The 26,532-nt window shown below is 41.6% G+C and overlaps 1 protein-coding gene and 1 long non-coding RNA gene across 2 annotated transcripts; one reads left to right on the top strand and one right to left on the bottom strand.

Annotated features, from left to right (window-relative positions):
- Window positions 1-1,694: 1,694 nt before the first annotated feature.
- Window positions 1,695-22,740, bottom strand: ARL6IP5 (ADP ribosylation factor like GTPase 6 interacting protein 5). Its single transcript, XM_032290453.1, has 3 exons — window positions 22,052-22,740; window positions 6,053-6,270; window positions 1,695-3,572 (listed from the first exon to the last, which is right to left on the bottom strand). Exons 1-3 carry the CDS (start codon window positions 22,225-22,227, stop codon window positions 3,400-3,402), a joined length of 567 nt encoding a protein of 188 aa, XP_032146344.1. The 5' UTR covers window positions 22,228-22,740; the 3' UTR covers window positions 1,695-3,399.
- On the top strand, window positions 16,639-20,078 carry LOC116559504. Its single transcript, XR_004272482.1, has 2 exons — window positions 16,639-18,797; window positions 19,200-20,078. It is a non-coding gene; the product is annotated as an uncharacterized LOC116559504 (long non-coding RNA).
- Window positions 22,741-26,532: the final 3,792 nt, after the last annotated feature.

The following is a 26,532-nucleotide window of genomic DNA, read 5'->3' as shown; positions in this document are numbered from 1 at the left end:
AGAGTCATGTTTCCAGAAACAGTAGTTAAAAAAAATTTTTTTTTAAACAAACATTCACTTCATTATTATTTTCTTCTGGAAAATAATAAATATAACAAAAGTGTTAAGTATTATATTCCCATTTTTTTCTCCTTCCATCTCTTCTGCTGTAATCCATCGCATAGTATCTTAAAAGGAACAGACAATGTTTCATCCTATGAAAATGTGAAGGATGAATTGAGCTCCTGGCCCTTCTGATGCTTTGAAATGAGAGAATTGTTCCTTAGCGCTTCTCTGGAGAATCAGTGGAGCTTTTCAGTTTCCCACCCTGCCTGGCTTTCTCCCTCGGTGACTCCCTTGGTATTTTGGAGTATTCTTTCTGTAGGAGTATCTTTGACGAGCAGAACCCATAAGCCACAGAATGTGGTGAAAAGTAAGTGTCACTAGGAAACGTCATGGGAAATGTAAACCCTGCATATATGAAAACTTCCTGGCAGCAAGTTTTCATATATAGGGGGACAATGGGAGACAGCGTGCTGTTTTTATAGGAAAAACGTTTTACATAATATAGTTAATGACAAGCTTTTGGTTTTGGCTAAATAAACTCACACACATATACACACTCATATATGGTTTACTCTGTAAGTCTAATTTGGTTTTATCACTCTCAAACATCTTTTAAAGGAAACTTGCTTACAGGATTACACTTGAGCTACTTATCCTATCCTTCAAGGTACTCCATTGCCTGACCCCAATTTATTAATCCTGTCTTATCTCCCACAAATCCTTTATACTCCTCCTGATGAAACATCCTTGTGCACACCCCCTGCGCCTTTGCTCGAACTAACCCTTCCATAGAATACCCCCCAAGAGACTTCCCTCTTGCTCTCCATTAATGAAAGTCCTATCCAGTCTTCAATTCCCAGGTCAGGTCTTGTGTCCTCCATAAAATCTTTCCAGACAACTCCAATCTGTCCTTCTTCCAAGTTCCTAGAGACCTTAATTATTGTAGTCACTAGGTGCATAGAATTTGAGATTTTTGTAATAGAAGTAGTGTGAACCCTAGAAATTAGATCAAGCTTTGGGCCAGGTGCAGTGGCTTACACCTGTAATCCCAGCACTTTGGGAGGCCAAGTCCAGCGGATCACCAGAGTCAGGAGTTTGAGATCAGCCTGACCAACATGGTGAAACCCTGTTTCTACTTAAAAAAAAAAAAAATACAAAATTAGCTGGGCATGGCAGCTCATGCCTATAATTCCAGCTACTTGGCAGACTGAGGCAGGGGAATCACCTGAACGCGGGCGGCGGAGGTTGTGGGGAGTGGAGATTGTGCCATTGCACTCCAGCCTGGGCAACAAGAGCAAAACCCCGGCTCAAAAAAAAAAAAAAAAAAAGAAAGCCCCTATGCATTTGTTTGTATAGCCACAGTATTAACAAAGTCAGGAATTTCAAAAAGTGCTGAAAGAGGATTTTTATCTTAGATACACAAAAAGAAAAGATGATCCAATGTCATAGCTTATGGCCTCAATACACAGGTTTTGCCAAAAGAGGTGAAACAGTTCACATTATGCTTTTTCTAACTACCACCTGATTCTAAAGATCTTACATATTTTAACTGGTTTTTCAAGTGTAATCATAATTTACCACATTTATATGTTACATTTTTCTATTACCCTTCCAGAATTGACCACTGGCCATTAGTAATTACGAATATCTTTTTTTTTTATTAGTCTTTCTGTGTTTACTATATTTCGTCATCAGAATTCACCTTGCAGAAAATGAAAGGGGCTAACATGTATATAAAACTCATGTCAGGTTTAAAAATAGGACTAGAATTGTTTTATTGTGGCTGCAAGTTTAAAGTATTCAAGCTTTACTAAACAGTATCTGAAACAGCTAAAGTGTTTGCTATATAGTACATCTTCACTGTATATAGGGTCGTCGCCAAGTGTTTCAGATATTTAAGACAGATGTGTGTTAAATAAAGTCTCACCAAAAAAACCTTTAATCAATTTTATTCTTCATATTTGGGTAAGGGTACAGATGCTAGACCATGTCTGTAAAGTCATGGTGATATCACTGTGCTAAAGATGATGGCTATAGGTTGGCTGAGAATTTAAAATGCAAGAAAGATTAGAAGGAGCATATCATTGCTGCTTATTCTAGGACATACAAAGAGTTTCTTCAGTAAGTACCACTCCAGTTGACTTCACAATTTAATGGCTATGGAAACCTAAATGTTTCCACTTCATCTATGAAATCATTCAATTGGCAGGCAAAACATTTTTTATAACCTGTTTATGAAAACATGAGGAACGGATGAAAAGTAATAGAATGTATAAATTCATGCTATCGTAATTCTAATGTCTAGCTATAAAAGCATATGGTTTTAACAGTTGCCATCTAAAATTTTTATGAGCTGCAGAAGCTGCATTCCATTTGCATTACCACTTTTTAAAGTCTTTTTGCTTGGTCATCTAAAGATGTTTTTCAAATTTCAAATGATCAGCCATTATTGTCCTCCTTATACCCCTAAGGAATTAATAAAATGCACATTCATTTCCTTCTTTCTAAATGTTCCAGTTAAAAACTAAACAATAAAAAAAAATGGGAAACATTATCTTGGACCTTTTTTGTTTTTTCATTGTAATAACAAAAAATGTGCAAGGTAAACAAAAGTCAAGTTTGTTTTATTTTTTTTGTCTGTTTTTTAACAGGTCTGTCCAGAATAATACAGGTTAGAGAGCTGTAACCATCTTAAGGAAGTGACATTAAGTTTGCAACAAATACCTGCTGGTGAAAACATATACTAGCATTTCAAAAATTTACAAAAATGTAACAAAATATCCTAGACAGCTATTTTTATATTTGTAAACAAAGTATAAACAACTGGTTTAACCAGTTTCCACTGCACGTCAAACAGGGCAAAGTGAGAGAGATCATCTTTGATTCTTCAAGAAGAATAATAAAAACTAATTTATATTCCACACTTAAAATTCGAGGGGATTAGAAACAGGCTAACACATGATGTCATCTACTTTAACAGCCTTTTCATTTACTCGTATTGTCTTGATACTTTGCAATGATTTTTTATTACTGTAATAGTATTGTTGCTTTAAAAGCCATAATTCTTTTACTTTTTTATTCCCTTAAAGAAATAGTGTGATCTATTTCCCATTAGATTTCATAAACACAATGAAATTTCAGACACAATAGGAGGGTGGTGGTTTTCTTTCGTCTCTGAGGCCTCCCCTCTGAAACATCAGAGCTGATAATAGTTCGGCCTACACATGCATGCTCCCATAGATAACTGGGTGGTACGTGCACCTCCTATTTCAAAAACACAAGCAGAAAGTAGGTCTGGACAAGGGCAAACTGCAACTCAATTTCTGCTGCAATCCTATCTCTGGTAAGTTATGTTTATTCCTTCATTTTGTTGATATAGTCAGTGAATTTGTTGACGTTTTCTTCCTGCTGTTCTAGAGCATCCAGGACAATGCCCATCGGTGTCCTCTTCAAACCTATTCCTTCCATTTTATTCTCCAGTTTGTTCTTCAAGTTCCGAAGTCTCAACGATGCATGGATAAACATCACTGCAGAGAAGTGACACCTGGTTAACCCCAAAGCAACAACTCTGTTTTGCCACATCAATATTACACTCCCTCTCTCCACACTTTCAGTGAACTGCCTTAGTTAGCTACAGTCCAGTCCGCTTCTCTAATTGATCCAAGCCTTCAAATGGCTCCTTGGACTTTATATAAAGCTCTTCATCAAGTCATGCATAGTTTTTTGCCACATTGAAGGAAAATGCTGTATTCAACAGGAAGGACCATAATCTGGAAGCCACACCCTTTCCTTCGCACACTGACATCATCATCACCTTGAAGATGTTACTTAAATGCCCTGAAATTCCGAGTGAAGCAACGTGATTCCATCCTACCTAAAAATCAACTTACCGGAGGCTTTCCAGAAAAGAACTCTTGCTTGATTCAGGTATTATCTGTATCTTGTTCCCTGCAGGAGCATGTGAGTGAAGTCCACTTTTAAAGTGCCTCCCAGGAGCTTCTCCCAAAGTGTTGGGTATAGAATTCTAGATTTAAAAGTCTAAGGGCTTTATAGAGTTTATGTAGCCCACTGTTCCCCAAACTTGTTTGATTATTTTACCACAGATTCCCTGTCCCCTTTCTTGGACCTCCTCAACCTGAGCCTTAAAGACACAGGCCTGGGAATCTGTATTTTAAACAGGTAACCCTCTCTCCATATGTGATCTATACCAGTGGTTTTACAACTTCCATGTGCATTCAAATCACCTGGAGAGCCTGCAATTTCCTCGTCTCCACCACCCCAAATTCAGACTGTTACAACTGAGGGAAGGCTCCAGAAATTCATTATTTTAATACTCTGGATGATTCTGATGTAGGTGGATCTTGGACCTTCATTTTGAAAAACACTGATGTGGATTCATCTGGAGGATATCAACCTAGACCGTCCATCAGAAATAGTTGAGGAGCTTTCTAAAAATATAACATTCTTGGGCACCACTGTTGATCCACAAAATAAAGGTGTGGCTGGGAAATTTATATTTTAAAAAAGTATCCTGGATGATCTTCACAGTTATCGGTTTGGGAATCACTTATCTAATCTCCTTATTTTAGAGATGAATGAACTACAGTCCATTTAGGATGACTGGTCCAAATCTGGTTTCCAGCAGTCTAAGAATAGAAATCAGGACGCTTGACTGCCTACCTCTGATACATTTCATTACACTGGCCTGTCGCAGACTCTGATATGGAACGGTGTTGAAATTAGCAAGCTGTTTGATTAAATAGCATCATTGAAATACTAAGCCTGTATCACCTACAGAAAACCTGAAGAAAACTTCAAAAAGTCTGAATTTGTTGGTTCAAATATTTTATCCAATATGGTGTGGGATGCATCCATGAATATTCTGGGCTTAATCTAACAAAGCACTATACAAGCAATTAATTTCATTTAATGGAATGAATGCACATGTAAAATGTTACTGAAAGTTAAAGGGATGTGCCTGTCACTTAATACACTAAAATTTTAATCAGATTTCTGCTGATTAGGCTGGGATTTTATTTCTTCTCTATTTTAGGCTTCAAGTGTTTGGAGTCTTAGTAAATAATGCATGTAAAACTTAGGGAATGTCTAGATCTCTTAACCAGAATCTGAGTATTTACTACCTACATATTGAGCCAATTATTCCTATAGACTTACCAAACTCTTAACACTAGTTATGATCTCCTGAGCAAGTAGAGAATAGTTACTTTCAAATAATAAATACATTCATTCCTGTGTCAGGACAATAGAAATGGCACTTAAAGAAGAATAGACTCTAGAATTATAAAAATCTGGGGTCTAGTACAGGTTATACCACATCCCTGCTGTATGACCTGGGATTTGTCTCTGTTCTGTTTGCTGTTGTGTCCCCATAAGAATGTATGACACGGTTGGGTGCCATGGCTCACGCCTGTAATCCCAACACCTGGGGAGTCCAAGGCAGCAGGATCACTTGAGCTCAGGAGTTCAGGATCAGCCTGGGCAACATGGTGAAACCCCTCTCTACCAAAAATACAAAAAGTTAGCTGAGTGTGCACCTGTGGTCCCAGCTACTCAGGAGGCTGAGGTGGGAGGATCACTTGAGCCCAGGAAGCAGAGGTTGCAGTAAGCCGAGATCACACCATAGCATGGGTGACAGAGTAGACCCCATCTCAAAAAAAGAAAAAAAAGTAAGACACATCCCAACAAATATTTGTGGAATTAATGAACTACACGGCCTTGACTCTACTCAAAATACAAAAATTAGCCAGGTGTGGTGGCATGCAGTGGCTCACACCTGTAATCCCAGCTACTTGGGAGGCTGAGGCAGGAGAATCACTTGAACCTGGGAGGCGAAGTTTGCAGTGAGCTGATATTGGGCCACTGCACTCCAGCTTGGGCAACAGAGTAAGACTCTATCTCAAAAAAAAAAAGGTTATGGAATTCCCATTGGATAATTGCTACTAATTTTTTTTATGATATAAGAAAAAGAAAACTCAGGTTCACTTACACAGCAAAGGAAAAGTGATGCCAAACACAAAGACCATGACTCCTCCAAACATGGATATAAGGAAATAGCTCGCCAACATGACCACCATAACGAACGTCGTGGGGTAGCGCTTCTTCATCCGGCGAAGGGCGTCTTTATTGTGGGCTGCCCACACAAACCCTGTGAACACCAGCACCACCACGATTCCTCCCAGGATCATGTTGAAGGGACTCAGAAACCTGAGATACGGGGAAGAAAAAGTAGGGGTGACTAGTTCAGCAACAGAAGTAGCAAAAGAAGAAGGATGAAAAAGAGGAATAAAAACAATTACTGAGAATTTACTAATAATACTTTCTCTAAATTGTCTCATTTAATTTCTCATAAACTTATAAAGGCGATACTATTATTTCATTTCTCAAATGAAGAAACTAAGGCGGCCAGCCATGTTGGCTTACGCCTGTAATCCCAGCATTTTGGGAGGCCAAGGCGGGTGGATCACCAGGTCAGGAGTTCGAGACCAGCCTGGCCAACATGGTGAAACTCTGTCTCTACTAAAAATACAAAAATTAGCCAGATGTGGTGGCGCATGCCTATAGTCCCAGCTGTTCAGGAGGCTGAGGCAGGAGAATCACTTGAATCCACGAGGGGGAGATTGCAACGAGCCGAGATGGCACCATTGCACTTCAGCCTGGACGACAGAGCAAGACTCCACCAAAAAAGGAAGAAAGAAGGAAGGAAAGGAAGGAAGGAAAACTGAGGCACAGAGGTAAGAAAATGGTGGGGAAGGGCAGGAATGGTAGCTCACACCTGTAATCCCAGCACTTTGGGAGGCCAAGGTGGGAGGATCACCTGAGCCCAGGAGTTCAAGACCAACCCAGGCAACATGGCAAAATCCCATCTCTACAAAAATACAAAAATTAGCCAAGTGTGGTGACACATACCTATATTCCCAGCTGCTCAGGAGGCTGAGGTGGGAGGATTACTTGAACTTGGGAGATTGAGGCTGCAGTGAGCCAAGATTGCACCACTGCACTCCTGCCTAGGTGACAGAGTGAGACTTTGCCTCAAAAAAAAAAAAAAAAAGGTGGACCTGAGATCACACCCAGGCAGTTCCCATCAAAGTAGTCCATATTTCATTAGAGGCTCACAATTTTGAAGACTAAAACTCCTGAAGGGACTGTGTTTAGCTTCCACACACCCTGGGCTCTAGTGCACAGCAGGTTGTGTTAAGGATTTATTTAAATCCTCATGGAAGTCCATAATGGATGAATGTAGACTGCAGGCCACATAATGGCCTCCATGGGCCAGATTCAGTCTACAATCACACTTTTGTCTGGCCTGTACAGTGTTTTTATAAACTTTTACTTGAAACTCATGTGTTAAAAAATCCATAAAACTTGGGATTTCTTATTCTCCTAAAACAAGAAAATCTAACAGCGTTAGGCCCACTTTCCCACATGTCAACAGCTGGCTTCAGTGCCTTTTCATTCAGACAGAATAAATGCTCTTCATTGAGCCCCAGTCCACAATGCTCTCTACTGCATCATGGACACAGAGGCCCAAAGTGAGGGGCTACTAATCATCGTTTTTCCTTTTTTTTTTTTTTTTTTCTTTGAGACATAGTCTTGCTCCGTCACCCAGGCTGGAATGCAGTGGCATGATCTTGGCTAACCACAACCTCTGTCTCCTAGGTTCAAGCAATTCTCATGCCTCACCCTCCTGAGTAGCTGGGATTACAGGTGCATGCCACCACGTCCGGCTAATTTTTTGTATTTTAATAGAGATGGAGTTTTGCCATGTTGGCCAGGCTGGTCTTGAACTCCTGGCCTCAACTGATCTGCCCACCTTGGCCTCCCAAAATGCTAGGATTATAGGCATGAGCCACTGTACCGAGCCTAATCATTGTTTTTCTAATAGCTGGCCTGAATCACTCTCTTACATAACCTGCCTGCCCCGTGGAGGTATTTGAGTTTATGACTCCTCACACAGAGAGTTCATTATAAGTCTTTCAAAATGCCCAAAGTATCATTAGGAGATGAGTTATCAGTGCAGATTTTCAAGCACACAGTTCCGGATTCATTCTTACATAACAAAGGTCTTCGTTATGTGATAGCAATTACACTACTATTTATAATAGAGGAAACACATTATGAAGAATAAATTTATGCCAGGTGAGGTGGCTCACGCCTGTAATCCTAGCACTTTGAAAGGCCTAGACAGGTGGATCATCTGAGGTCAAGAGTTCAAGACCAGCCGGCCAACATGGTGAAACCCCACCTCTACTAAAAATGCAAAAATTAGCCGGGCCTGGTGGTGGGTACTTGTAATCCCAGTTACTCAGGAGGCTCAAGCAACAGAATCACTTTTTTGAGACTCTGTCTCAAAAAAAAAAAAAGAAATTTCTACAATTAGTATATTATTTCATAATCAGAAATAAAAATATAAAAAAGGAAATATAAAAATATAAAAGCAGCTGCTCTCCAATCCACAACCCCCACTTGGCACAGGCCAACCACAGAAATCCATCCCTACTTGTCCCATCTCTCCAACAACATTAAAGGAATTTCAATTCATGAACCACAGTGAAGCTGTTCCTTCTCCAATCAAAACCCTGGTTTTCTGGTCATCCTCCAGATCCTCTTGTGCCAGTCTGTACCACCCCAGTGTCCCAAGCTTCCCTAATACCCAGTACACATGCCATTCTGTCTGCCCTCTTCTCCTCCCTCTTGGTTCTGTTATCTGAGCCTACTTGGCCTCTTTTCACTTTCCTTTCTATTTTATTTTATCTGGATTATTCCCTATCTTTGGCGATAACCCCAGAATTGGTCTGGGAAAGACAAAAATTTCCTTATATGCCTGAGGAAAAAAAGAATCTGATAAGGCAAAACTACAATTCCCTTCAGCAGGTTGTAATAAGTGGAGAGTGAATGAAGAGGCCTTAAAACTCTTACAGATTAATACATCTAATCCCAGCACCACAAAAGATTCTAGGCCAGTGTGGTAGCTTATGTCTGTAATCCCAGCACTTTGGGAAGCTGAGGTGGTAGGTGGATTGCTTGAGCCCAGGAGTTTGAGACCATCCTAGACAGCATAGTGAAACCCCATCTCTACCAAAAAAAAACCCAACAAAAATTAGCCAGGTGTGGTGGTCCACACCTGTAATACCCACTACTTGGGAAGCTGAGGTGGGAGGATCACCTGAGCTCAGGAGGTCAGGGTGCAGTGAGGTGTGACTGCGTCATGACACTCTAGCCTGGGTAACAGAGTGAGATCCTGTCAATTAAAAATAAAAAGATACTTAGAGAAATTGAGAAATTATACTGAAGACTACAGTATAGTAGGATGAGGAGTTTATTTCCATTTGCTTATTTTTATTTTCATATTTTTTTCAAATGTGTTCTTTGTATTTGAAAAAAAATATGAAAATAAATGTATTCCTTGATGAATTCCTTGGTGTATTGATGTATTCCCTGATGTATTCCATGTATTCCTTGATGAATTAAAAAACTGATATTTAAAAATGAACAAATGAAATTGGGGAAAGGCTCCTGGATGTAACAAACCCTTTTACAAAGCCTTGACTTTGACCTATAACCTACTCAAATGTTTCTTCTGAGCCGTAAAGAAAAGCAAAGATTGCTGGGCACTGTGGCTCACGCCTGTAATCCTACCACTTGGAGAGGCTGAGGTGGGCGGATCACGAGGTCAGGAGATTGAGACCATCCTGGCCAATATGGTGAAACCCTGTCTCTACTAAAAATACAAAAATTAGCTGGGCATGGTGGCATGTGCCTATAATCCCAGCTACTCAGGAGGCTGAGGCAGGAGACTCGCTTGAGCCCAGGAGGCAGAGGCTGCAGTGAGCCGAGATTGCACCACTGCACTCCAGCCTGAGTGAGAGTGAAACTCCATCTAAAAAAAAAAAAAGGAAAAAGAAAAGATCAAATCAATCAACACAAAGAACTCAAATGGAGGATTGAAATTTAAGGAAATTCCTTTGCATACTCTGTAAATGGGAGAGGGTTGGCTGGCAGCAAAGCATCAAAGGGCTCCTACTCAGTTCATTCTAAAATACTTATTAAAATAATAATTCATGAAGTGAAGCATATAATACAATTCATGTCAAGCTTTTTCTACTTTCCTCTAGAAAAGTAAATAGTTAGGTTGAGTGCATAAAGTCCAGGAAGAAGAACAATGAAAAATCCAGGGCTAACTCAAGCAATTCCAAATTCGCTTTTCACCTGTTCCTGTTGCTCATGTTCAAGGGAACAGAACAGCTTGGAGTCCTATAGCACTGGTTTTAGTTCACAACCTCCCCAGCAACAGCCTATAATTAGAAAGTAACCAAGTTTCCAAGCTGGAAAGAAACACTAACAAAGTTACTCTGAGCAGAAGTGATTTTCTTCTATGTTCTGATAAAATGTATACCACTCCAATGCCCTGGCACTTACCTGTGCTTGGAGCAAAATAAGACAGACAGACACACACACACTCCAGAGATTAACAGAAATCCTCAGAAATTTGAAAACCAGTTCTTGCTTGAGATGCTTTAAAAACAGTTGGGCTGTTAATCACACCAATCACAACAAACCCCAAAAACTTTTAGAACAAAACTTTCCATCAATATGCCGCCCATCTTTTATGTAGACAACTGGCTCTGGGCTCTCTGGCTGGGTGGAGTTTCACTTACCGATAGTCCTTGAGTGAGAAAGAGGGCTGGGCCTGGTGGCTCACACCTGTAATCCAGCATTTTGGGAGGCTGAGGTGGGCAGATCACCTGAGTCCAGGAGTTTGAGACCAGCCTGGCCAACACGACGAAACCTCATCTCTACTAAAACTATGAAAGCTAGCTGGGCGTGGTGGTCCATGCCTGTAATCCCAGCTATACAGGAGGCTGAGACACGAGAATCATTTGAACCCAAGAGGTGGAGGTTGCAGTGAGCTGAGATTGTGCCACTGCACTCCAGCCTGGGAGACAGAGCAAGACTGTTTCAAAAGGAAAAAAAAAAAAAAAAAGAATGAGAGACAGAAAACAGAGGAGAAAGAGAGGAGAGAGGCAGAACGTGATTTTCTGTCACATGGATATAGGTAGAAACAGGACCTAGTTTTGCAACTGGAAAACCATAATGTTTTTCTGTTGTGAGATTAAAAATATATTAATACATGTGTTTATATATTTAAAAAATGAACATGTATTACCCCATTCCAATAAATAAATTATTCCCTATAATAGTTACACATTCTGGGGCAGTCATTTATGGTTGTAAAAAGGTTTAGAATCCCATCACAGAAATTTTGTAGCAGTCTTCAAAGATGACTCAGTCTAGTCCAATTATACAGATAACCAAACTGAGGCCCAGAGAAGGCAAGAAACACATCCAAAGAGATCCAGGGGACAAACACAAAAACAAGGGTACCAGTTGTGGCAGCAACTCACAGTAGAACTCATTCTGTATTGTTAACCAGCTTTAGGGATTTCCCCCACATTCTGAGTAACCTGATAACCAAAGATCATCCTGGGAGATCCCTCTACAATCTAAATTCTCTCTGAAACAAGGTGGCTATTAGTGGGTGTGGATACAGGTCTTAAACTTGCCAATGTGATTCAGTAGCTATATGTATAGTTTTACCACAAGTTGCTGAAAGGGGGAAAAAAAAATCTCACAAAATTTTAGAGCTAGGAAGGATCTTGCTAACCCACCTCGCTTTACACATAAGCAAGCTAAGGAATATACAAGTTAAGACATTTGTCCAAAACCACCAATCACAAAGTTGGTAATAAAAGTTTGCCGTAACAGAAATCCTTGGATCAACTCAAGGGCACATTTGGTGACTCCTGTCATGCTGCAAGGCCAAAAAGAACACCAAAGAGGCAACAAAATATTTCCTGAGAAGTGCAGGCAGCTTTGCACTAAGTTCCAATTTTTCTAACCAAAAAAGCTATTTTTGCAGTATGGTTCCTGAGAAAGGCTGACTCACTGAAAAAGTGGGGAACAATTTACTCACAGTGGACTTCTCTGAATTGGCGATGTTTCTCTGTGTCCCTTAATCAGCCAGCGGGATCTCTGCACATAGGAAACCACCCAACCATTTTCTTGCTTCTCATTGTTCTTAGACTAAAAACAGAATTCTTTACACATTCTACAAGGCCTTGCAGGGTCTGGCCCCTGCCTGCCTCTGCAGCCAGGGCCACTGTATATAGTTATAGTTGTGGAGTTGGTGCCTGGCTGAGTGGGTAAGTGGGCCTGGAATCCAGGTCACGTACTCCATGACACAAGCAAAAATTTGGCTTAGGTGGCATCTGCTAGGACAGGAAGAGGTGCCTTAGTAATGAGCATGAAGGAGCTCTCGGGGCTAGCAGCTGTCCTACCTGTCAGCTTTGGCACACCATCTCCTGATCCCACCTCCATCCACTCAGGGCTTCTGTCTACCCTAGAACTCACCTCGCCTTTTGGCCATCTCAGGGTGGGGTGAATCGGGCAAGAGGATAATTTGTGCGCAGACCTCACTCTACCCTGCTTCAGGTTGCAGCTCAGTCAGCCTTTCCTCAGTCTCTCTGACCAGAGCACAGCTCCATATGCCTTTTCTTTTCTTTTCTTTTTTTTCAAGAAAGGTTCTTGCTCTGTCATTCAAGCTGGAGTGTGATGGCACGGTCGTAGCTCACTGCAGCCTCTACCTTCCAGTCAAGTGCACTTTCTTAGCCTCCCAAGTAGCTGAAACTACAGGTAAGTGCCAGCATGCCTGGCTAATTTTAAATGTTGTTTTGTTTTTTTTTTTGTAGAGATGGGATCTCACTATGTTGCCCAGGCTAGTCTCAAAGTCTCAAATTCCTGGCTCAAGTGTTCCTCCTGCCTTGGCCTCCCAAAGTGCTGAAATTACAGGCATGAGCCACTGTGTCCAGCCAACGTGTGTTTTTGTTTGTTTGTTTGTTTTTGTTTTATTGAGATGGAGTCTCACTCTGTCGCCCAGGCTGGAGTGCAGTGGTGTGACCTCGGCTCACTGCAACCTCTGCCTCCCAGGTTCACGGGATTCTCCTGCCTCAGCCTCCCGAGTAGCTGGGATTACTCACACGCACCATCACGCCCAGGTAATTTTTGCATTATTAGTAGAGACGAGGTTTCACCATATTGGCCAGGCTGGTCTTAAACTCCTGACCTCGTGATCCACCCGCCTCACCCTCCCAAAGTGCTGGGATTACAGGCGTGAGCCACTGCACCCGGCCCATGCTTCTTTTTTTCACAGCACTATCCTCATGGCAGTTTCACATTTATTTACATGAGTATTGGATGAATGTCTCTAGACCCTACTAAAGATTACACTCCATGAGAACAGGGACTATGATATTTTATCCCCAGCGTCTAGCACAGTACCTGGCACAGAGTAGGTATTTTATAAATATTTGTTGAAAGGAAAAAAAAAAAAGGTAAGTAAGAATCTAGCACATTTTCACATTATTTAAATACGTTCAGCAACTTTCTATGGCCATAAGTTAAGTGACATGAGATGTATCTTGGATAAACCACTGTTAAAAGGCTTAGCATCTCATCACAGAGTATTGAGTATACAGTGTTAGTCTCACTGTATACTCAGTATTACTTGGAGAAATAATTCCTTCACAGAGCTGTGATGAAAGAGACAAATGAAAAGGCGAAAGTGGGGAAAAATCATCTGAATTCCTACACACATGTAAGGGACAATTATTATGAAATGATAGAATGAAGCAGAAGGGCACTTTGGCTTGCTGGAAGGAGGAGCCTCTGTAAGCTTTGCTGCTGGGCGGCCAAGAAGGACGGCAGGAATGGGATGGATGGAGACTCACACCCCTGCAGAGCCTTCCCTACAGGCTCCTCTTGCTCTCTGAGTCCTCAAGTAATTCCACAGACTTCTGTGACTGTTTTGGTTTCTCAACGTGGCTTCTGTCCTTGCAAGTACTTTTTTTGTTTTGAGAGAGAGTCTCGCTCTGTTGCCCAGGCTGGAGTGCAGTAGTGCCATCTCAGCTCACTGCAACCTCTGCCTCCCAGGTTTAAGCGATTTTCATGCCTCAGCCTCCCCCGTAACTGGGATTACAGACATGCACCACCATGCCCAGCTAATTTTTGTATTTTTAGGAGAGACGGAGTTTCACCATATTGGCCAGGCTGGTCTTGAACTCCTGACCTCAAGTGATCTACCCGGCTCGGCCTCCCAGAATGAAGAACTATTTTTGACTACAGGTATAAACGTGGGCTTTGGACACAAATCAGTCTTGAGTAAATGAGACCAGTGTCTCCTGGGCCTAAGGATCATGGAGGAAAGGAGACTGCACAGTAGGTAAAACTGAATGGGAGCCTGTCTCTTTTGTCACAGAAAGGTCATAGTGAGATTTTCCTCACCAACTGAATTAGGAAGGCCTAGAGGATTTATTGCATTCTTGCCATTTCCTAAATATTTACTGTATCCTGTGTAATTTGGGACAGACTAAACACTAGCATCCAAACCAGCCATTCTCTTTTCTGCAGTTGGTATGTTAAAAGTGTTCACACTAAGGCAAGCCTTAGGAACCTCCAGGTTTTCTTTTGTTTTCAATAAACAACAGGTTGGACTTGGGTTACAAACCATAAATCTGACGCTTCCTACAGTGATGGAGCTTCAAATAATAGTTGTATACAAAGCTCTGATTAGACTTCATGAAATCCTTTTTAACTTTTTATTACGGAAAACGTCTAACAATATATAAGTAGAGGGAATGTATAATGAATCCTCATGTATACTTATCACTGCTTTCAAAAATTAGCAACCCATGGTTACTCTTACAACCAATAATTTTAGGGGAACAAAAGTGGAAAAATATTCATTTACAAACTGTTCTTCCTGAATGATTTTAGTAAATTAAAAAAAAAAAAAAAAAGTGAGGCTAGCTCACTGCTGTAATCCCAGCACTTTGGGAGGCTGAGGTGGGCAGATCAGTTGAGGCCAGGAGCTCGAGACCAGCCTGGCCAACATGGTGAAACCCTGTCTCTACTAAGAATACAAAAATTAGCCTGGCATGGTGGTGCCTGTAATTCCAGCTACTCGGTAGGCTGAAGCAGGAGAATCACTTGAACCTGGGAGGTGGCGGTTGCAGTGAGCCATGATCCTGCCACGGCCTCCAGATTGGGTGATGGAGCCAGACTCTGTCTTAACAAAGCAAAACAAACAAAGCTACTGAGAAGTGTTTCTTACAGAGCTGTGGAGGGAAGACAGGGCCTGGACAAGTGCTAACGAACTTGGTAACACAGACTTCCTTCCCACACGTTTCCTGTCTATTTATGCCTCACTAACCCCTAATTTCTGCCTTCTTTTTTGTTCCTCTGAGACAAGGAGAAGCTGCACCAAAGAGATATGAAGCAGATTAGAAGAAGCAGGGCTTTCTGTCTTCCAGGTGTCTCCTTTAGCAAATTGCATAATGAGAGGGAGGGCCAGGAAATCCTATCATACATATATCAGTGATGAATGCTTGTAAACCTGAAGTTGTTAGCTTGAAGGTTTTGCCTAAAATTACAGGGCTTGAAGGCATTCTCAGAAACAGGAAGCCATGCTCATTTCAAGAGACAGAGGATGGTATTAAAGGTTAAGTTTCTGAAGCTGAGCGATATGGATAGAATTCATTTGTCCAGAAAAATAATAATAAATTTCCAATGTTGCCGCTTAATTAGATATTAAGTGGGTAGGTCAAAAACAGGTCTTGACCTTTTTGAACTGGATTTCCTATACAAAGCTCTCTGTCCCTAAGCTGAGTGAGAGCTTCTCCTCTCTACGACAGGGGGCCAGGAATCCAAAATACACTCATTTATCTTACCTAGAATCATTGTAAATCCTTACCTAGAGAAGGGAAACAAAAACTACCAACCAAAGGCTGAAAGTGGCAGGAAACACTGAAAAAAGAAAAAAAAAAGCCAGACGGGGAGGGGAGAAGAGAAGTTAAGATAAACAAAGTTACATAAATAGTGTCAAAGGTGTGTCAGGCATAGCTCTTGCTTGTCATCCCAGCACTTTGGGAGGCCAAGGCAGGAGGATTGCTTGAGCCTAGGAGTTCGAGACCAGCCTGGGCAACATGGCAAAAGCCCTTCTCTACAAAAAAAAAAAAAAAAATGCAAAAATTAGCCAGGCTGGTGGCACATGCCTATCGTCCTAGCTACTCAGGATGCTAAGGTGAGAGGTTCACCTGAGCCCAGGGAGGTAGAGGCTGTAGTCAGCCATGACTGTGCCACCACACTCCAGCCTGGGCAACAGAGTAAAACCCTGTCTCCAAAAAAGTGTGTGTGCGTGTGTGTGTGTGTGTGTGTGTGTGTGTGTGTGTGTGTGTAGTGTCAGAGATTATTTAATGAAAACCAATTATTATTAACTATTTTATTTATTTATTTATTTATTTACATGGGGTCTCACTCTGTAACCCAGGCTGTAGTGCAGTGGCGTGATCTTGGCTCACTGCAACCTCCACCGACCAGGCTCAAAAGATCCTCCCACCTGAGCCTCCTGAGTAGCTGGGACCACAGGTGCATGCCACCATGCCAGGCTAATTTTTTTGTATTTTTGGTAGAGATGGGGTTTCACCATTTGCCCAGTCTGGTCTTAAATTCCTGAGCTTAGGTGATCTACCCGCCTTGGCCTCCCAAAGTGCTGAGATTATAGGTGTGAGCCCAGCCTAGATAAAGACTTTTAGATTAAAATTTTACTGTGTGCTGACAGATCTCTTAAAGTTCTATATTCAGAAGAAACTCATAAGCCATCAGAGGAAGACAGATGCCCGCCTCAAGTGCAAATAAATGGGCAGGGAAGGCCAGGAGGATTCTGGGAGGATTTGTGAAGGCTGGTGGAGCTGTACTACTGACTGTATCCTCAGGGCCTAGACAGTTCTGGCACATGATAGGTACTCAGTATTTGTTCAACGGAGTGGAAGGATCCGAGCTGTGGGTTAATAAGTAAAATTTAATAAACCTTTCCACTGTCTACATACTCAACGCCTCCCCTATTCCTAACACCTGAGAGTTTTGGAATTTGGAACCACAATGTACACGGGAGATAGGGTAAGTCAGGTTAAGAAGGATGTGTTTATGTAGGTGTGTATTTCTGTACGCTTGTTGTACTTGTATACAGATTAATTCTAAGGTGTTCAATGTGGTCTTGCTTCCTTTCCACGATGGCAGGAATCACAGCTGTCCTGTTCTTCACTGTCTCCTAGCAGTGTCTGAGAAGTTGGTAAGGGATTCATATTCTTTATTGATTGAATGAGTGAAGCAACACAAATAAGAGTAATGCTGTAGAACTGGTGTTGAAGCTGACTAATCTCCAAAGCATTTCCACAGACTTCAGTATAAACAGACTGCGCAATTCATTCTGTCTGCAATCATTTTAATACGTTCTGATCCAGAGCATCCCACAGCTGCTTTACTCTTTTTTTCTCTACCAACTGGAAACTTGGTTCATCATCCTTGTAGCATTTAAAGGTACAAACAATATGGACATTTCATAATACCAGATGCGGGGAGCCACCAAGCCACACTCATTTGGAGAAGACTACACTAATGCTCTTTTCAAACAGAATTACCAGCCTTCCAGAAACTCCTTGCCATCTTGAATAACTGAAGGCATAAAGTGGCAGCTGTCAGTTCCACCCTCCTGCAACACATCCACAGGCCAAACGATCAGGCCACATGGTGAGGAGTTACTTTAGCTGAGAAAACATGGGCTCATTCCTTTAGCAGCTACGTGGTTCTGTTTAAGGGAGAGGCACAAATGTATGTGCATGAGAATAAATGCAACCTCTCATGCTGGAGAAGCAGCAGAGGCATTTTTATATGTTGCCAATTCTGTGTGTGGTTGGTGTTTCTGAGGGCACACCAGAAAATATGAGTTCTAATGGCAGAAAATAATTTTTTTTTCAGACAGGGTTTCACTATGTTACCCAGGCCAGTCTTAAATTCCTGCTCTTAAGCAATCCTCCATCTTTGCATCCCAAAGTGTTGGGATTACAGGTGTGAGCCACCACACCCAACCAGGAAAAGAACTTTTTAGAATAAGACAGCAATAGTATTACAAATGTTCTAAGAGTCAGGTGTATGCAGTTGAATTTGGCTAATCAAGAGCTTTAGAAAATTTGCAATATGGCTTAATGAAAAAAATATTTCACTTCCTAGTATTAGTAGCTTTAGTTCCAATTAGCCTGTGACCTCAAGGTTTTATATTTCAGAGAGTTAGGGGGTTCGATAGGATCAGTGTTTCTCCCTGGGGTGTATATCACAATCACTTAGGAAGTTAGAAAAAAAAGAAACCAGATGCCTGGACCCTGCCAAGAACTATACATTTTGAATCACTGAAAGTGACACCTGGGCATATAGGTATATTTATTTAAATTTTGTCAGTGTTTCTTTGGAGCCAGACCAATCCAGTGCCTCTCAGATTTTAATGTACCTATGAATCATCTGAAACTCTTGTTAAAATGTAGATTCTAACCCAGTAGGTCTGAAATGGGGCCTAAGTTGCTTCACTTCCGACAAGCTCTCAGGCAAAAGATGCTGCTGTTCCATAGCTCACACACTGAGTAGAGTTCTCCAGCTCAAATCGTTTGGCATTCCATTAAGGACATAGAAATTCTCATCCATAACTAGAATGTATCACATACTTAGTACTTAAATTGCAAGTTACTGCCTTTGCTTTTGTCTTTGAAGATCAAGGTGGAGACTTCTATTGTGTGTGATGTAAAAAGAGTATCTTAATGCCAAAACGTCTCACATCAAGGATGTAGAAGGTAAGCCACCACAACTTCAATCTTAGACATTTTTCCTTCTTGATGTAAAGGATCCAAATACATTTCCAGTAAAACACAAGTTTTCTAGCCTGCTGTTCATGCTATTCTTTGTAAATAATTCAGTCTCTTCCGATCAGAAGTTCAAACACAGATTTATCGCTATCCTAATCCCTCTTAATCTCCATCTTGGTATGGGCAGTTCTTTCCAGTGTTTTTGGATCTAGACAATATTTTCTATGTTCTTCCATTTCCCTTTCTGAAATCTTGAAGAGCAGGCCTCTCTACCCTTACCTAAGCCAGTTTTCAACATTGGAGAGCTGAGACTAGAGCCCTCCAGCAATTCCCTTGAGGCCCTTCTCACCAGCAGGGGATGGAACTATTGTTGAACACCCTTTTTTCCAGGTCACATTTTCCCATACACTCTACCAAGACATCCTGAGAAACTCTGAGAGAAGCCCATGGAGGGTCCACATGAACAGCTTCCAGCACTGCTTTGACCTACCCATCTACTAGCATCACCGAAAGAGGATAGTTCTTTTTAGAATGAGAAGTGTTCTAGAATCAATGAAGCTCCCTAACCCAGAAGATGTTTGGTTTCTTCCTCATGACTCATAGGAAGATGGAATAGTAGTTAAGAGCACAAGCCTAAGTTTGGGACTTTGGGTAAATAATTTAACCTCTCTGAGCCTCAGGTTTAATGATAAAAATAATAACAGGGTTTTTAAAATTGGATTCGATGACATAATGCAGGTAAAATACTTTGCAAAGTACCTGACACACAGAGCACTCAATACATCTTTATTTATATTATAAAGAAAGAAAGGAGAGCAATTTATAGAAAAAACCACTGACTGTGTTTATACTTGCATAGAAAACAGTTGAAGGTTATATGCCAAACTTTTACTGAAGTATGAAGGAAATTTCACATTTTATCCACATAATTTTCAAATCAACCTTTATTACTAGCCTATATCTTCCCTACGTTTTTAAAAATCAGGGTAAGTTTTAAAAACTTCATGGCTACTTTTCACTTTTTCCCTTCAAAAATTTCATTGACAACCAACAAGTCTTGTTTGAAAGGAAAATGAGGAGGGCCAACACCCTTAAACTACCTGAGTTAGTGGCCTATGGCACAATACTGACGGAGCTATATTTAGTCAAAGGGCTGGCCCTTGGCCTTCACAGTGAAAAATGGATTCCATCAAAGGCAGCAAGGCTGCCTGAGCTTGTGCCTGGTCTGGGCAGCACACATCTCTGAAAAAAATAAACTTTTTTTTTTAATTGGTCTGTGTCAAACTTTGCCCCACATCTAAGTTTTTGAAGTTAACCTCAAGAATATACCTCCATAACTAGATGACTAGATAAGATGCCTGTCTACTTCTTCGCAAAGAGAAAGAAAAGAAACAAACAAAAACCAAATAACTCATGCAAACCTATTTACTACTTATTTTGTTTTAAAGACATTTTTGACCAGGCTCGGTGGCCCCTGCCTGTAATCTCAGTGCTTTGGGGGGCCCAAGGTGAGAGGATGGCTTGAGCCCAGGAGTCAAGACCAGCCTAGGCAACATAGTGAGACCTACATCTCTTAAAAAAAAAAAAAAAATAGCTAGGTGTGATGTCGTGCACTTGTGGTCCCAGCTACTTGGGAGGCTGAGGTAGATAGATTGCTTGAGCCCAGGAGGTTGAGGTTGCAGTGAGGTGTGATAGCACCACTGCACTCCAGCCTGGGCAACAGAAGGAGGCTCAGTCTCAAAAAAATTAAAAAGAGAAAAGAAATTTTTTAGTGTTCCAGGAAAGCAGCCTGAAGCACAGAGCTGAAGCAGCTGCCTCCAGCCCCAGATCTGTCCCGCCCTGCCCTGACTAATTTGTACGTTGGCTGCCACACTAGTTCACTCAGATCCTGTGCCCTCTATACACCAAGCCATTCCCGGTGCAATTCCTTAAGCAATGCGGAAGACGGATCTGTGCGATTTTCTATAGAGTCCCACATGTGGGCTTCCACCTCTGCATGGGGGTGACTGCTGTGAACCATACTCAGAAACTGTGAAGTCTCCCCCTGAAGTCTCCCCCTCTCCTCTGTGCTGTGTGTTTGCTCCTTTAGCTTCTCAACAACTGCCAGGGGCCCCTGGGCCAGAATTCAAGTCTGATTCATCCTGGTCTGCTTGGAGCTTGGCATGGGGCCAGGCACAGAGAGGTGGCTCAATGTATAAGCCAACTAGCAGCAAGCGGACTGAAGAAGCCACCCTGTTCACCCTTTCCCACGCCCTTCAGGTGTGAATTTCTCCCTTTTCTCCCAAGCCAGCTTGCTCCTTCTTCCCTCTATGTCTGCCCTGAAATCGAAATGTCAGACATTTAAGGGCAAGTGAGTCCTTTATAAAGTCTGAGGGTGGCTTTTTCTTTAAAGATGTGTAGGAGATAATCAGCAAGATTGACAATATCACCATCCATCCTGCATAAGCAAGAGAAAGATTTCTTAAAGGGTGAACTCCAAGGAAAGGTGGTTTCTAGGAAAGCAGGTGTATGTGCAATCTTAACACAGGATATTTTGTAAGTATCGGGTATTGAAAAGGCCGTCTGATACATTGAAACCCCAGGCTAGGAAGTGAAGACAGAGAAAGTGACCACGCCTGGCCACTGCTGGAAGAAAATACCAGAGGGCCACGTTCCCAGAGTCATGGCAGCCTTCACCCTACAATGGGAGATGCGCCACCAGGAGACACCCACCCTTTTGATCCCAAGCTCAGCTTTACTGTACAGTGTGGCAGGCATTAGGCAGAGAAACCAACAAAGTGCGTAGCTCCTTGGTTGCCCTTTCTGCACTACCCCGGGTCCACACCCTGCCGCCCTAGCTAGCCCCAGGGTAGGGTTACGCCACTTTCCACTTTCTTCTTATTTTTAAAAGACGAGGGCGCTACAAATATCTCCCCAGCAAAAGCCCGATCCTGGCACAGGGTGACAAAACAAAACAAAAAACCCCTCCTTTTTCTTCCTTGCGGTTGGCAAATTTCCTCCCTCCCCGTCCTCTTTTCCCTATGGGGCCCCCTCAAGTCTCAGCCCTTGGCGCAGAAAAGGGGACCCCAGGTTACTGAGGCCTCGCCCTGCGAACAAGTTTCCACTGGCTTGGCGGCTTGTAGAATTGTCAGGGCAGGCGCCGAGCGTGGTCAGAGAGCGTTTCTACATCCCGGGATCTTGCACCCTGAGGCCCCTCTGTGCGCGCCCCGGATCGGTGTCCCGGGTGGGGAGACCCCACTTACCCCACGACGGAAATCATCATGGCAGCCACCACCAGGTAGTTGGTCTGGTAATAGAGCAGGTTGCTCACCACGCGGTTGTTCCATTTGGAAATGTCCCTGAAGTCCGGCCGGGCAAAGCGATCGGAGCCCGGGAAGAAATCGTCCCAGGCGCGGAGTGGGGCGATATTAACGTCCATGTTCCTAGCTTTGCGTTCTTCGCCTCCGGAATCTGGCGGCGGCGGCGGCGGCAACCGATCAGCTGAGCTGAGTCAACGAGGCTACCCCCGCTTCGTCTCGATCGGCTTTGCGGTTGGTAGGCAGCGGAGCAAAGGACATTGGGAGCGGGCGGGCGTGTTTGCTCCTCTTTACTTCTAGATTGGCTGTGTAAGTGGTTAGGTATAGGAAAACAGGGACCTCGAGACAGGACAAGGGACTGAGTGCAGAATAGAGATGAAATGACAGAAAGCAAAGAGCGGAAATCCCCTTTCTGAAGCGAGGTGGCAGTGTCTTCCTTGGCAGTCTGAACACCAGCTGCCTCCTTTGAAATACCTTTTTTAAAGGTTTAACTTAGGAGTGTGTTCTCTGACTTAGAGAAAAATTTTGGCAGCTTTGCAGATGCCACTCTAAGTGAAATGAAATGGAAGGCGACTCTAGTGTTACTGGATAACGAGCTGCTTTTGAAAACTACCTCTTACTAACCTCTACACATCTGAATGCAATTCCCATGTTTTCTCTGTTTCACCATGAGTCACTATGTGTGAAATCAGATTGGCAAAACGGGAAAGAAGGTCATGTAGAACAGAAAGGCTGGTTTGTTTTTTTCACTTCTCTTCTTTGTTCTCCATCTCTATTCTCTCGAGGCTGAATTGTTGGACTGCTATGCCATTCTGATAAAGTGATAAAGTTGGCACGCTGGTCACTTTAGCCCTGAACTGGGCATGTTGCTTACATTTTAAAGCAAACAGTTGTCTGCAGTGAACTAGTTGTTCTGCATCTAGCATTCTGTGAGCAGAAATATGCATTCCACTTCAAATGTTTTCTTAGTTTCATTGAAAAATTTGGTGACAACTTTCACTGAGGGACCGCAGTATATTCATAGATAAGGTATCCCAGCCCTAAGAACTGGCAAGGGATGTATTCATTGTAAATTCTCTTCTAAGCTTTCAAAAGGTCATCTCTTTTCAGTTAAGGAGCTGATTGTTATAATGCATGAGAAAAAACTATTTTGTTTAATTGTATAATGTAACAGGTAGAATTCTAAGATGAAGAATTCTGAGATAACAGAGTCTTTAAGCCCATAGTGGTTTAGACAAACTGAATTCACTCTACTCAGATAATTAATTTTCAAAAACTTGGAAAGTAATGAAATATACTAATGCAAAGTCTAGAAAATATAATTTAATCTTCCTTGTTGATTCAGAAGGCAGTTAAGGGGCTTACCGTGACTCTAAAAAATTACTACTCCTGCTGGTGTTTAGGAAAGTTTGGTGATTGCAAAGAATTAGTGCTGACTAAGATATACCTTATGTACTGCGTTTTGAATAAAGTTTAAAATGTGAAAATATTCCTGAATGCTCACATTCTCTTGATTCTGGAAAAATGGGATGGTGTGAAGTCAGAGAAAGCAAAATTAGAGTCCCAGTTCCTTCCTTTCTGACAGGTGACTTTGGAGAAATTACCTGATCTCTCCTGGCATCAGTTTCTTCATGTGTAAAGTGGGGATAATGGAACATCTGCCACAAAGGTGAGGATAAGTGAAGGAATGTATAGGAAGTGCTTAGTGTATAACACATGTCCACAGTTATACGTTACTATTATTGTCATTAGTAATAGGCTAGCCCATGATTCATGTCTGCTATTAATAGTGCTTTAATCTGATTTGTTTTCTATGCTTTCATTATAAGCATTACTGACTTTTCTCTACCTTGCTCCAATTTTATTGTTGTGGTCATATCTGGGTAGATATAATAGGAGGAGAAAGGCTGAGAATATTCAGTACAATGCCAACAGGTATTTCAAGTTCTTTTTAGGCTCTGGGAAACCACAATGGAGTATTACAAAAAAATAAAAGAGGAGAAAGATGAAATCCTGCTCTGCCTTCAAAACTCCTGCAATCCAGTGGAAACACTAGTTAAATATAAGACAGCGAGAGGAGGGCTAAATAGAAATGCACCGAGCCACAGTGCACAGTTACAGGAAGTCAGAGGGTGTGGAGGAATTCCTCAGAGCTTCAGAATGTCAAGAAGCAGCACTGTGGGCAAGCTGAGTAAATCATCTTGGTCAAAATGAGAGTGGGAACTCCAGTGGGGCCCCACACTGTTAATGAGATGTATGAGTATTAGAAGCTGTGATCAAGAACTTTGTCTTCCAGCTGCTCAGAACTGCATGGCCTAAAGCTGTCAAGAGTATATTAGTAACCATATGATTACTCCTTGATCACAGGCAATTGATACCCAAGAAATAGTTATTAGTTTAAACCTTAGAAGGAGTTTAAAAAGAAAGAAATTCTAAAAAGACAGAGAAAGCTGTTTATAGCATGATTCCTTTCTCCCTCTCTCCCAAAATGTTAATTCTGTTTCTCTCTTTGGAAGATTTTTTTTTCTCTAAACATTTCTACCTTTGTTAAAAAAAAATTTTAAACAAAAATGAACACATTATGAGTCATTTCTTTATTCTGGTAACTGTTTGAAATGCTATGAGTAGCAACTCTTTGTTAGTATTCATTCTGGGGAGGGAGAGATCAGATTCAATGCAGAGGTCTTCCTGGAGCTTTAATTTATTACTACTTTTAGAGACAGGGTCTCACTATGTTGCCCAGGCTGGTCTTAAACTCCTGGGCTCAAGCAGACCTCCCACTTCAGCCTCCTAAGTAGCTGGGATAATGGGCATGGGAAACCAAGCCCCGCTTCATGGGGCTTTTGTAATGAGACTGTTGTGTCTAGATAGGACCATTCAGAATATCTGTCTGTTTAAAAGCTATAGCAGATAGTCTAATTATTTATGATATGTTCCACTTGATGTAAAATAAATCTGTTGAAGGTTTTGCTTGCATGTCTCTGTTGCTATCATTACTGGCAAGGGCAGATGGCTATTTCTGATCTGACAATCAATCTGAGTCAGTGAGAGTGCCTGGTGTCATTTATCAAAATACCACCATAGTGAGTCAGGGTGTTTTTCTCAAAGCAAGCAGATAGATGGCCAGATGCCTTTGCAGACTTCTTCATAAGCTAGCTGTATTCTATCCCTAGGCCTCAGTTTCCTCCCATGTGAAACGTGTGAGATTGGACCAGGTGGTCTCTAAGGCGCCTGTTGGTTTCACCATGTGAGAGGGCTACAATGCTCACTACCACTAATCAAAGGGTATCCAGTATTATTGGGGGTTCAGGCTACAGGAGCCCATTTTGATAAGCACTGAGGATAAATCCTCAGTGAAACCATCTGTGGAGTTGTCCGGTCAAGAAAAAGTGGTTTCATAGTTGATGCTGAGATATGTGATGCAGAAGGAGGCTGGAATCTCTTGATACCGACTGTGAACTTTATTCCCATACCCACTGTCTGGTACTAACTTTCAGCCCAGTGAATGCTATTGAACTGAACCTAACTGGGGGGGCCATAAAGGACAAGTTTTCCATAAGATTCAATGAAAACTAGGACAAAAGGAGATTAAATTTCACAATGTAGTAATGGCAGCTCCATTTATGAGTCCCTATTAGGGTTTATGTACTTCATTTCAGTGGCTCTCAAACTTTACCAGCAGAGAACCACCCCAGGCTTTGCAGAAGGTTGAGGATGGGGCCTGAAAATTTGTGTTAGCAAAAAATTCCCAAGTGATGTTGGTCAGAAACTGTATTCTGAGAGCCACTCTGGATTTTACTTAATTATCAGTCTTACAAGGTGAATAGTGTTATGCCTATTTCATAAACGAAGACGTAGAAGTGTCTAAGGGTCTCATAGCTCATAACTGTGAAGGATTTAAAACCAGTTACTTTTGATTCCAAATCTCATTCTTGTCCCACTCCATAAAAGGAGATGTGTGTGTATGTATATATAAATGCATTTTTGAACATAATCATTTCCGTCTATCCAGATTCACATGTATATTTGTATTTTTGACTCTATAAGAAAATAGTTGAAACTTTTATTACTCTTTATCTTGAGGTAACAGGATTATGGGTGTTCTAAATTATTCTTTGATTTTTGTCCTTTATACTTTCTTCTTTGCATCTAAATATATACATTTATCACAGAAAAAAAGTTTTAACGAAATCATTTCATTTCTGCTGAACTTATCTAACAGAATGTGACACAAAAATATTAATCTTGATTTGTACAAAGAAAATAATAATCTTTTATGCCATCACTGTAAACTGATTTAGATAAAGTTGTTATTCAAGTGAGTGCTTGTAAAGGCAAAGACTTTGGAATCATCCTGAAAAGCAGAAAGTGAAAGTTTCCTTGGTCTTTGTCCCAGAGGAAAGTCTCTGGCATATTGGGATGGTTCT

This window comes from Sapajus apella, unplaced genomic scaffold (genome assembly GCF_009761245.1).
Source record: "Sapajus apella isolate SASKATOON/1434 unplaced genomic scaffold, GSC_monkey_1.0 scaffold23, whole genome shotgun sequence".
Lineage (NCBI taxonomy): Eukaryota > Metazoa > Chordata > Mammalia > Primates > Cebidae > Sapajus > Sapajus apella.
The sequence above is the reverse complement of the archived record's forward strand: the minus strand, read 5'-3'. Positions and strand labels throughout refer to the sequence as shown.